General features: G+C 41.2%; 2 protein-coding genes across 5 annotated transcripts in view; one reads left to right on the forward strand and one right to left on the reverse strand.

Annotated features, from left to right (window-relative positions):
- LOC147272750 (striated muscle-specific serine/threonine-protein kinase-like) overlaps positions 1 to 10,103 on the reverse strand; it is a 37,466-nt gene extending 27,363 nt beyond the window's left edge. Inside the window, exons 1-4 of one of the 2 annotated variants that reach the window (XM_086200777.1) lie at positions 9,791 to 10,103; positions 9,543 to 9,644; positions 9,383 to 9,450; positions 3,367 to 3,459 (exon numbers count right to left, since the gene is read on the reverse strand). The gene's annotated coding sequence lies outside the window, so the exon portion shown is untranslated. The remainder of the gene's footprint in view (positions 1 to 3,366; positions 3,460 to 9,382; positions 9,451 to 9,542; positions 9,645 to 9,790) is intronic. The other variant, XM_086200792.1, reaches the window with a different exon arrangement.
- Positions 9,677 to 12,916, forward strand: inha (inhibin subunit alpha). Of its 3 annotated transcripts, none has more exons than XM_086200767.1 (3): positions 9,677 to 9,748; positions 11,292 to 11,548; positions 11,922 to 12,916. In XM_086200767.1, exons 2-3 carry the CDS (start codon positions 11,338 to 11,340, stop codon positions 12,653 to 12,655), a joined length of 945 nt encoding a protein of 314 aa, XP_086056893.1. In that variant the 5' UTR covers positions 9,677 to 9,748; positions 11,292 to 11,337; the 3' UTR covers positions 12,656 to 12,916. The 3 variants fall into 3 exon arrangements, with proteins under 3 accessions (XP_086056893.1, XP_086056883.1, XP_086056875.1); XM_086200757.1 differs by having other exon boundaries at positions 9,692 to 9,821; XM_086200749.1 differs by lacking the exon at positions 9,677 to 9,748 and having other exon boundaries at positions 11,095 to 11,548.
- Positions 12,917 to 12,976: the final 60 nt, after the last annotated feature.

Raw genomic sequence — 12,976 nt, forward strand, 5'->3', positions numbered from 1 at the left:
GTACTAAGTGCTAATGGGGGTGTTTTCAAAGCACCCCTGTTTCATGGATAACAATCTATCTTTGAACACACCCCTTGTTTTGCTATTTTGGACTAGCTCGACTTGCGAGAGACAGACAGACTGAAGAGTACTAAAAGCTGTTGATAGCGTTCCTTCAAAGCTTGCGTTAGCTTTGTATTTCTGGGAACAGCGTTTACACTTCAAAATCCTGACAGAGGTTTTGGTTACAGAGGATGTTTTCATTAGAGATGATTGCCGAAACTATGCAAGTCTCATCAACTTTTGTTTGCCACTGAGCTTATTTGTCATTGGCTTTGGATGGACAGAACCCCTGGCGATGTTAATTTCCTGTTGTCTTCATCCTTACAGTGTCCTCAAAAGAAAGAACAATTACCTTCATCTGATCTTCACTGAACAAACTACACGATTGAAGGCATCTCAAGGAACAGTTCTGGGTTCAAACCAGTTCTAAATAACCGACTGTGCCCTGACACAGTACATGACTGTTAAGGTGACACTTGCTCTGATTCAAAAGCTCCCATTGAAATGCAATGAATTTTGAGCACAGTGAGAACTACATATTCTTTCCCTGCATTTCATCCACGCAACATCCTGCACACGCTGGCCCTTCAAGGTTGGAGTAACGCTTTGGTTTCCACGTGGAACAATTTCCTGAACTGAGAGTAAATATTCAACAAAAGTAAATATTACCTTCTCAAACAGTTCTGATGATAATTGCCTTGAGATTGTTATTCTTCTTTTGTGTGAGCTTTAAGGGAGGATTAGTGTGAATTTTTAAGTAGTCTGGTATGTATGGTCTAGTATGGACTGGGTTGCAGCATATATATACCGTATTTTCCGCACTATAAGGCGCACCTAAAAGCCTTTAATTTTCTCAAAAACCAACAGTGCGCCTTATAATCCGATGTGCCTTATATATGGATCAATATTGGTTAATTATGGCTACCGTAGTCAGGGGGCGTTACCGAAGTAACAGCGGTAAAAACGGTAAAGGGGAATTCCAGTCCCACACCACTTGTGTGTGTATAAAGACCCCAAAAGGGCACCTTTCAAGAGACACGGTTACGACGCAGAGTTCAAACACAAGGCTATCAGTCACGCAGCTACCGGTACGTACGGTACCGTATTGTGAATGCACAAACTTGTTTTGGGAGTGAACGGAGTTGTCAGAACGTTGGTTTGTATTCTGTTCATAAAGTTTGACTGACTGACTTATCTGACTGTTTTGTTGACATTCCCTTTAGCGCAGCTACATCTAGTGGATGCATAACACATCCCCAGCCACTACAGTAGTTTCTATTCTCTGCGCCTTATAATGCGGTGCGCCCTATATATGAAAACAGTTTTAAAATAAGCCATTCATTGAAGATGCGCCTTATAATCCGATGTGCCTTATAGTGCGGAAAATACGGTACACATATTAAACACACATTTTATATATATATATATATATATATATATATATATATATATAAATGTATATATGTATATAAAAATATACATATATATGTATATATGTATATATATATATAGTAGCAGAGGGAGTCAGCAAAGGAGTCAGTGCTGATCCTGAAAAGGTTGAAGCCATCCGGTCGTACCCAGTTCCAACAAACCTCAAGGAAGTTCAGAGATTCCTAGAACTTGCTGGGTGGTATCACAAGTTTGTACCTGACTTCTCACAAATTGCTCAACCTATGAATGATCTGAAGAAAAAGGGGAGACCTTTCATTTGGAGTAAACCCTGTCAGCTGGCTTTTGATCAGCTGAAATTGTACTTGATCTCTCCCCCTATACTAGGTCATCCTAATCCAGAACTTCCATTTGTGGTCTACACTGATGCCAGTGACACTGGGCTGGGAGCTGTATTGACCCAGAAAGATCACACTGAAAGGGAAGTTGTTCTAGCTTATGCCAGTCGGTCATTAAGCCGAGCGGAGAAGAACTACTCAACGACAGAAAAAGAATGTCTTGCAATCATTTGGGCTCTAGAAAGATGGCAACATTATCTGGAGCCAAGGCTTTTCACTGTGATTACCGATCATTCTGCATTGAAATGGGTCCTTTCCTCAACCAAAACTACCAGTCGACTCATCAGGTGGGCATTAAGATTACAACGTTTTGACTTCATTGTCGAATACCGGAAGGGAAAATTAAACAATGCTCCTGATTTCCAGGATCCCCTTTCATGTCCAATGCTGTTTGTACTCTACAAAAACGGATCAAAACATTCCCCTGTCTCTAGACAGGGTTTGGGAGGAAAAACATAAAGATCCAAAAGTGGAGGAGATTGTCCAAAAATTAGCTGAAAGGAACAAAAAAGCGGAACAAGAGTTCAGTGTTCCGGAAGACAAACTGTATCATAAGAAACAGCTAAGTGAAAACCAGTTTCACTACAGGCTCCTCATCCCCCTCAGTCTAACTCAAGAGATGCTCCAGAATTACCATGAAAACCCTTTAAGTGGTCATGCTGGTATCTTTAAAACTTATAAAAGGCTTTATGAGGTAGCTTATTGGCCTGGAATGTGGACAGCTGTGAAAGCCTTCATCAGACAGTGCACAGTTTGCCAGAGTGTAAAACCCGACAATAAGAAACCTGCCGGGAAAATACAACAACCTCATGTCACCTGCCCTAATGAGATGTTAGGCATCGACATCATGGGTCCTCTACCTAGAAGTCCACAACCACATGAATACTTACTGGTAGTGGTCGATTATTTTACTCGATGGGTTGAGTTATCCCCCCGACGCACTGCTACGGCCCACACTGTTGCCTGATTCTTGAAAAATGAGGTCTTTACCCGATGGGGTGTGCCTGATTTTATTCTATCTGACCGAGGACACCAGTTTGTGTCTCAAATCTTCCGTGAACTCTGTGCTCAATGGACTGTGATTCCCAAACTTACAACAGCATATTGCCCCCAAACTAATATGACTGAAAAGGTTAATCGTACTCTAAAGAGTATGATAGCTCCGTATCTGGATAACAATCATACTAAATAGGATCACCACCTTCCCGAGTTCAGGTTTGCCATTAATTCCGGAGTGCAAGAGACTACAGGTGTCACGCCGGCTGAACTACATCTTGGTAGGAAACTAAACAGTCCCTTGGACAAAGTACCGTCCAGCAGCTAACTACATTTAAAGCAAATGTAGAGGAAAACAAAGAAGTCCAAACAGCGGCAACTGAGGAGTTACAACAAAAATTGGCGTACTGTTGAGTTCAAACCTACACAAAGGGTTAGAAATTTTCCACAGTCACAGGCTCAGAAAGGGTTCACAGCTAAGCTGGCAAGGAAATGGAAAGGCCCCTATAGAGTGGTCCAACAGCTCGGACCCCTGAATTACCGCGTCATTCTGGAGGATACAGGTGAGGATCTACGGACTGTTCATGTCTGCAACCTTAAACCTTTCTATCCAAGTGCGGAGGAATTGGAGCATCTGGAAAAGAAAAATATGTTAGACGTCTTCCTGGAAAGCTCAGAGGAGGAGGACTTCCTCAGATTGTCAGACTGAACGGAAAGGGACTGTACAACCACTAGGAGTGGTCTTGATGAAGGGAGGGGGAGTGTAGCAGAGGGGGGTGTGTGTTGGAAAAGGAAGTGACATCATTGGTTGCATGGGGAAGGAGGAAGTGGAAGTAACTTAAGCTCCACCTGTGCACTTAAAAAAAAGGAGGGAAATGAGAACAAAGGAGGCAGTGAAGGGAGAGTGAAGAAGCTCTACAGGTGAAGTGAGAGAAAGAGGAAAAGAAGGAAAAAAATATACAAGTGGAAAGTGGTAATTTAAGAACAGTGATTAAGCTCTGGAGGTGGATCCCAGGACCCACGAAACAGGGGAATCCCAGGAGCAGGTGGACAACTCTTGCTCGGACAGCCCTGGTCATTTCTGGGTTGGAGGACCTCGGTATGGTGACACTAGCCCTTTCCAGATCAGTTTTCCCCCCTTTACTATCATCTCTCCTGGCTTCACCCGGTCTGGCCTCACAACCTCCCGATCTGACAATCCCCCTCACTCTCCTGGAACAGGAGTACACACTACATTCTGAACTGACCAGACAGAACCGGATTCTCTCCATTCCCCCCCCCCCCCCCTCGCACACCCACAACCGCACAACTTTCATGAACCTGGACTGATTTCCTCCCCCCCTCTCCTTCCCTCCTCCTGTCATACTCTGGCAGACCTGGACTTTTTTTGAACTGTTAAAAAGAGACTTTAATTAATAACCCGTATATTTATGTTGACTTATGGCCTGATTTGTTTCTAAACGAACTGTTGATATTTTGAGTTATATATTATGGTGATGTTTTGCCTGATTGATTGCTTTATTTAAATAATGTTTTGCGGGTGAATGGACTAAAAAGAACTTTGTGTTACTTAAATTCAAGGGTTGTGGGTTGTTTTTTTTTATACTGGAACTGTGCAATTGATTCTATGGGGAATTTTGCAGTTTGAAACGAACTGCCGGGGGTCCTCTCCCTATGGATTATTAGGAAATAGAAACTGACAGTTGAGTGGTGGATTCTCCTGTCTGGCACCCAAACTTTATGTCCTGTTTGGAGAGGTAGTTCCATGCTACAATACACACACACATACATATGTACATACCTACACTGTTCAACAAAATTAAAGGAAAACTTCCCGAAAGGCTTCTGTAGTTTAGCCACTCACACGCTTTTATTCCATTATTCAAATGACAAAAAGTAACGTGTAGATAGTCATGGTTAATGCCTTTTGCAAATACTACTTTGACATTTTTTTTAACTGTCTTGGAATCGTCCCAGGCAAATTATACTAATGCTCCAGCAGGATTTTTTGTGGTACCCTCTGGACATTTGTAACACAGGCAGAGGACAGAGTTTAGGTTTCAGTATGACTGTTAGGAAAGATACCACATCTAATAACAATATTTATACATTATAATTTTTATGCATGCATTAAAAGACTGAAATCAGCTGTATAAAAAAGCTGCAGCCTCTCATCTGTGCATTGCTCACTTCGGCAGGCACGATGCTTTCTGCAGGACTGACGACCATCGCCTGTGAGTATTCAAGCTGCTCCGTCGTCTGTCGTTGGTGCTAACAGTAAGATCATGGAGCTCAGTTCTATCAAATTCTCTCTATCCTGTAGTCCTGGCTGCAAGCTGCTTTGGGACAACTGATGCTCAAGGTAATGCCACTATATGATGTAATTCAAATATTTCATGATTTTTAGGGTCTGAGTGAGACAGGGAGAAAATTTTTCGATACATCAATCAAAATAACCATAAATGGTTAACAAATGCATTAAAAAATGTAAGGGTTAGGATAAGTTAGTTTTTTTATGTTACCATTCTGAATGGTGAATTAACGTTACTTCACAAACTGGAATTTGACTGGAATTTTTTAGGGCAAACGCTTGAGCCAATACAAGAGAGTAAACAATTATAAAATCAGCTTATATTCACCTTGGAAAGCTCCTTAAATCACAGTTTTCATAAACATTTGACAAAGATGTGTAATGGAGGTGGAATATTTTAGCAGTTAAAAATATTGCCCAAGCTTAAATCAGGGGACTGAAAAAAATCAACTTGACAGGGAATTCAATAATTGTAAATAAAATGAATCTATGATAGTCCAATATCAGTGGAACTCTGACGATGTCTTCTTTTCTTTTAATGCCAAGTTTTGACACCTGATTTACCTTTATTCTGCAGGAGTCTTCACCAATCTGGCTTGTTCTGACGAACAGCTCGAGCTGATCTGTCGTATGTATACTCTTTTATTGTGCTGCCTTAATATGAAATACACTCTGTAGCACCTTCTTTGTTGTTGGAATGACGCCTCTCCTCTCATCCTACCATCCTCTAATGCTATGACTATTACTATTTTGCATTGTGATCCGGACCTTTGAATGTTCAGCTGAGGGGCAGCTGATCCACGTGGAGGAGATCACATACGGGGAACAAACGCCTGAGATCTGCGCTGTTCGCAACAAGCTTGCCCCAGTCAAGGATAAGGAGTGCATAAATCCACTCTTGTTAGGCTGGATAAAATCTGTGTAAGACTCACGCTTTTATTTCTATTTCAATAAATAATAAAATAATACAAATTGCTTTAATCAGTATATTCAGAATGCCACTGGCACTGCATGTGAAACATTAGGAAGGAACCTGAAACAATGAGAAAACCCAACATGTTCTGGGTAAATTTTGGAGATGATTCTGGCTGCAGCTATCGATTCTTTTAGTCATCGAGGAATCTATCGATTATTTTGGAGATTAATCGAGTAATCGGACAAGAAGGGTTGCGCATTCTGCATTTTTCAATTACGTTACTTTTGCTTTATTCATGACTAATGGTACGATACAAAATAGAAAACAAGACAAGTCTCTTCAATGGACAAGTGTGAAACGTTAATGTAAAAGTATTAAGTAAAGTGTTTTACTTTGACTGTACTTTTACTTTATTTTTTACTGCAGTATAAACAGGGTCCTACAGAGGATTGGTTCACCAACATACCACCTTTTTCTCCTCTTATGAGATTGTGTGTCTGTATTAAGTAATCAAAAAACACCAATAAGATAGCATTAAAAGTACAACAAAGGCAATAGAAATGTTGATTTTTCAAAAAAAAAGGAAATAAATGCAAAATTTTTAATTGTAACTAGGTATTTTAACATTGTGGTATTAATGCTTTTCCTGAAGTAAAGGATCCTCGTACTTTTTCCATCACAACATGTCTGTGATCAGTGTTCCAGTGACACTGTGGCTCAGTAAATAATGTTTTATTGATGACGGCCTACCACATTAAAAAACCGGCACCACAACATGATTCTCTAATTTGGGAGATGCGCACCTTTCTCCGTCTGTCTACAAGGGAACTCTTCACTTGCACAACTCTCACAAGATTTGTGCCTGTTTCTACTAAAATGATGAAAGTCACATGATCTTTCGCGGGTCTCGGGTTCCCTTCTCGATACGAGCCTCTCTGTCTTTCTGACAAACAACTGACAGCAGACTGTCTGTGAGCAGCAGGGTGTGACACACTGCAGTGTTTCACACACACAGACTGTACCATATACAAATGCAGACATCTGGTGTCAGAGGAGGCCGCACCAAAGGGGCATCTCTACAGCTGCCAGTGGGATGATCTGGGACTTTTTCTCAAATTGAGAAAAATGACAAAATGAAGTTCAAGTAAAACGGAGAGTTCTTTCCTGTCAAATACAACAGCGCTGTGACAATTATGTTTTCTGCATGCAATTGTACTTTTACTTGAGTAGAGATTGGAGATGTTCAGTGCTCTACCCACCACTGATCAAGCATCCGTTAAAGTAGCCAGAATGAGTCTCTTGATGTTTGGAGGCCATTTATAAGTATAAAAAAGGAAGGAAGCTCACTTCAAGCATTAAATTTGCAATATTTCCCCATATTTTTGCAGCTGTGACGATTATCAACGCTGTCTCCTGTCACATCCAGTCAACCAGATGTTCGTATGTGATAGCTCACCTTCCAACTTTGTCCAAGTCCACTACACTTGTTCACCGGAGCCAGAAAGTGAGTGGTTAACGACTTTACAACAGAGAAAACGTAACCATATGCACAAGTTGCATTTTCATTATTCTTATATCTGTCATATATCTTAACAGATATGCAAAACGCTGTGTTCTGTGACGGAGAGGCAAATATTAAGTGTGGTAAGAATGTATTCAAATTCTTTCTATTATGGTCTCATGGTTAGTTTGTATTCTTTTAAAGCTTTTGAAAAGAAAAAAGGAAGACTGTATGTCTGAATATTAAGTAATACACTGCCTACCCTGACTGTAGTTAATCATGGTTAATTTGGTGTCGATAGTTGTTTTATGATTGAAGTATACTGAAATTCTTCAATATAAAAATTCCACTTATGAACAGAAAATACAGTGTGAAATCCTCTATTTTAAATTTTCAATATCCTATTTCAATAAAGACAATGAGGAAAACAACCCAGTCCATCAGCCAGGAATTCATTTCAGTTGCTTTTGTTGAAGTGTCTATTTCCAATAATGCATATTTTATATACATATTACTTTTGTTTTACTGCCCATGCACATGAATGTTTTATATTCACAACACTTATTTTGAATATTTCATTTTAATAATGCATATTCCACGATGTAGTCGGACTCTCTTTGCGGCATTTTATTTTCATACACATCGCCTTGAATATTTGTGTTTTAAGGATTTGTTGAGGGATTTTTTTTTTCTTTTGATAGAGCAGAAACTTTTGTCAGTGTGATGATGTTTTGCCTCCCTCAGGCTCTGATGAAGTCATGAACATTGTGAGGGCCAACTATGGACGTCTCCACGAGTACGAATGCACCAATACAATCATTCCTTCTAACATGACCTACTGCATAAGTGAGACCGCTGAGGAAATCGTAAAACAGAGGTGTGTTTTGTCGGCAAAAATTTTTTTTTTAAACGCCATTTTTTTCTTTAAATCAATACACTATACCACACAGACATGAAAAATATAATTGACTTACACTAAGTTAAATCAAATACACAATATTTTATTTTATTTTCATGTGTCACTGTGCAACAGTTCCAGGATACGTTTAGTAATGTTACTCGTAAAAGAATGCTGCTTTATTTGTTTGCAAATTACAGTATGTGGTCAGTTTTTATTGTTTTAATTTGCTTTTTCTTCATTTACCAAAATTGCTCATCAGTTGTCACAAACAAAATGAATGTACCATCCCAGTCACCACTGATTTCCTGGGAAAAACATGGCCATACTGCGATGATCATCCCAAATACCTTCGAGTGGATTACATTTGTGAGGTTGGTGTTAAAAATGGTACACAAGCCAAACACTTTTGCAAACTAATCATTTAACATATCGTGTTGTGTTTGTTTGTTTTTCAGAAAGAAGGCTTGGACGAAGAAAACGAGGACTAGCTCGCCACTTAATACTAAAGTCCAGGATCACACAAGGGTGTAATTGAGATAATCTGATAAAAAAAAATAAAAAAAGTTGTCATCCAATTATTCTGTGTGGGTTTTTTTTTTTATAATCCATAACACACTCACATATTTGATACACAGTTTTTGAAAATAAATCCAATTGTTAGTAACTGTACAACAGGTAGCCAGTACCAACACATTGATCCTGTTTAATCAGCATTCTTGAAATCAATTCAACTGAATTACATGCAAATACTTTTGGGTAAGAATTCTATGTCATGGTGTGCATTTTTTTGGTCCTGTAAGCACAGAACCCCACATTCTGAAGGGTCGTTAACTTAGTTTTCACAGTCAGATCTTTTCTTCAAACTCTGACAGGTTCAGTGAGTAATGCTAACAGGGATACTCGCAGCAAAGTACTGAAGTATTCCTACCATGAAGAGCAGTATGAAGCTGTGGTCTCTCCTGATTGGGAGGCTCACCATCTTCTTCTGAAACTTCTCTGTTTTACAATAGAGACAATAAATATATTGGTGTGACAAACTCTGTAAAAGAATTAAGCAGGTATTTATTGAAATTGCGTCGCTTCAATACCGATTCAGTCTAAGCCACGCCCCAAAATGGCGGCGGTGTTGACCTCACTTTGCTAATGAGGCTAATTGACCACTTTCGTAGCATTCAAGCTTCTCAGTCTTGCTTCACAAACAGAACACACATACATTAAACCACAAAAAACGTTGTTACACCGTCAGAGCTCAGCTTCTGATGTTTCTGACCATAAATTAAGCTTTTAAAAAGAGGTAATTAGCATGCTAATTGTAGAAAGTTGAAAGTTAGCTCACCAAATTCCAGCTTAATCCAGAAACGTAGACGGTAGGCCTCCTCCAAATGTTTTTAAAATGCCTAAAAAGGAAGGCTAATATTGTTCAACGATCCCCTTTAACCGTTGATTCTTATCTCAGTAGTTTGGGGGTTTCTCAACCGTCGCCGCTGCAGTTCCCTCCTCTCCCCAACAAGCGGCGCGGGGGCCACAACATGGCGCAGTAACGAATAATTAGGATAAAACAAAGTAAGACAGTCAAAATCGGCTATGTAGACCGCCGCCATAACTGCCAATGTTGGTTTAGAAAATTTTCACTTCTAATTTTATTTGCTTATTTGTTAATTTACGGACTTTTAGCCCGCGTTAGACAAGACTCAAAGGTCATGAAACCCGCAGTCTTCTTAATGGCCAGCAGGTGGCGACAAAACTTCTTGATCGTATAGAAATCCATCCATCCCAAAAAAAAACGTCTCACTAGAATTTTTTTTTAACTTCAGTAAAAAAAAATTCCAAATAATTTTACGGTCTCTATCACTAATTTAAAATCTTATATGTTTATTAATATATTATTGATATAAATTTTGGGGGTTAATTATGATCCATTAACTTTAAAATCTGCTTTAGAGAATGAGGACTGGTATGGAAGAGTAGGGGTTTGCAAAAGAAGATTGAGAGGATCATAAAATTTAGATGAGAGCATTTTTTAAAAAATGAATAATTTGGCTTTTATCGACTATCTTGCCAAAGTAAAACATCTTTGAGCTCATCAATGTGCAATGAGAGCAAAGCTTGGACAAACACCATCTGTTCAGGCTTGTTGAGCTGATAAAAGGGTTCAGAATCACACATCATGAAAAATATTTCTGTAAGAGCGATTCAAGGCCATTCAGATAAAGCACACACACACGCACACACTTACAGTAGACTTTGTATTTAGTGGGAAAGCAGGTGTGCGGGATACGGCTGCTGTGATGACGTCAATGCACGCAGGGTTAAAAACTTTGCAACCCTCAAATGAATGCTTTCTGTGACGGAGCAAATAGCTGACACAAATACTACTATTGATGTGAAATATTCAAGTACATGCACAGTCACGAATCATCCAAGAGCAATCAGAGCTGTAATAACAGATCAAGAGACGAGATTACGCCAAGCATGTCCAACTCTGTGCTTCACATTGATGTAAATGTCCAACTAAATGAGCCAAATGAAACATAAAACATGCAGGCGTGTTCCCTCGATTCTGTGTGAAACAGTCACAAAAACAGATAATGCAACATCCCAGTCATCAAGGTCATTCCTCGCTCTCCGTTTAGCAACAAAACACTCCTGCCTGCAGACCTCACTCAGACCCGGGTTAGCTGCAGAGGGAAAAGCTGCCACGTCTAGAAACCTCGTCAAAAAAGGAAAAAAAAAACCTGACATCCTTTTTGGACTTTTTGTTTTTTGTCATTATTTGAACCAGCAGCATCAATGGTGTTCTGTGTCCTCTTCATCTTTGGCCCCTTGTGGCTTCTTAGTCGCACACAAGGCAGCCAGGCAGAGGAGCTATCTAGGGAGGTGGTGATGTCCTGGCTCAGAGAGCGGATCCTTGATGGTTTAGGGCTGGAGGGGCCACCCGTGCAGACCGTGCAGGGTCCTGATGGAGATGTGGCACCACCAGAGGAGAAGCTTGCAGCACCACGGAGGGCCCCCCAAACCAGTCAAGCCACGTGGGTCAAGCGTCAAATCCAAACTAACCAGGAATCATCCCAAATCATCCTCTTCCCCAGTGCTGGTGAGAAGCTTTTCCTGACATCCCAGCGTAGACGGAGGGATGTTTACTTTACTGAGGAGATCCTGAGTGTCAGAGCTGCTCCTCAATCCAATAACGCTGCTGTTTTCTTCTATTTCTTCTTCTATTTTAGCTTGAGACTGAAAGTGCAGCAAAGTGCTTTGACACTACGCTGTTCCAGTTTCTTTCAGCGCACTTAAGTTTCGAAAAATTGTGCAGGTTTGATGCCAACTAGCAGCACTTATAGTGCTGGAGTTCATGTACAAGACACCGAGTAGGAAAACACACTTTTGCAGACAGTAAGCAGGTGTTTGTGCTGTGCATGCTTTACTTATGTGTAGGTGTGTGCCCGACGTGCAACTGCTGTGTTTTGCAGACTCATCGTGTTCCTGGTCCGTCTCAGCTCCTGAGGAAACCACCATCAGCCCCTTCACTTATTACTTCCGGCCCTCTATGAACAACCAGGACAGCATGGTTACATCGGCCCATTTGTGGTTCTACGCCGGCCCATCCAACTCCTCTGCCCACCTCTCCATCGTCACCTCAGCTCAGCAGCTTCTCCAGGTGGCAGAAGCTGCGTCCCAGTTGAGCTCAGATGGATGGAGGACCTACATCTTCCCTCAGAACCTGCTGGCCTCTGTATTTGAAGGGCCTTTTCTGGTTCAAGTCCACTGTCCATCCTGCCAGTGTCACACCAACGAGCCAGACAAGATGCCCTTCCTCTACCTGCACGGTCGACCCCGTGGACCTGTCCGCTCCCCCAGGAGGGTGCCACTAACCATCCCATGGTCACCTTCAGCTCTGGACTTGCTCCAGCGCCCCTCCCAGGAGCAGCACGACGACTGCCAACGTGCAGCCATCGACATCAGCTTCGAGGAGCTGGGTTGGGATAACTGGATCGTCCATCCGAAAGTCCTGACCTTCTACTACTGCCATGGCAACTGCTCGTCCTCCGATCGAACCACCGCAATGCTGGGGATCACGCAGTGCTGCGCCCCTGTCCCGGGGACCATGCAGTCCCTGAGAATCACCACGACATCTGATGGAGGGTACTCATTTAAGTACGAGACCTTGCCCAACATCATAGCAGAGGAGTGCACTTGTATCTGAAGACGTTCCCTCTCGGCAGGCCAGGGTCTTGTATTGTGCATGCTTCCTGGAATAGTTCGGCATGAAATAAAACACAACTAACATGAGTTTCATTTCACGCCTGTGCTGAAGTTTCCAGTTTGCTTTGGGCATCATGTCGTTTCCATCCCTCTGTATCTGCCCTTTGCTTTTCTTCCCCCAGCGTGAACACTTTCATGTACTTTACTTCTGAGTTGCTTTTGCCTGCAGAATTAAAAAGATTCAGACTGGAAAAAAAAAAAATTAATTGAGAACAGTAATAGTTGAATTTAAGGTCTCACGGTTGTAGAAGCGGCCGATTTT

The sequence above is a fragment of the Aulostomus chinensis genome, chromosome 1 (genome assembly GCF_037954235.1).
Source record: "Aulostomus chinensis isolate RoL2024-O1b breed Wild chromosome 1, RoL_Achi_v1.0, whole genome shotgun sequence".
Classification (NCBI taxonomy): domain Eukaryota; kingdom Metazoa; phylum Chordata; class Actinopteri; order Syngnathiformes; family Aulostomidae; genus Aulostomus; species Aulostomus chinensis.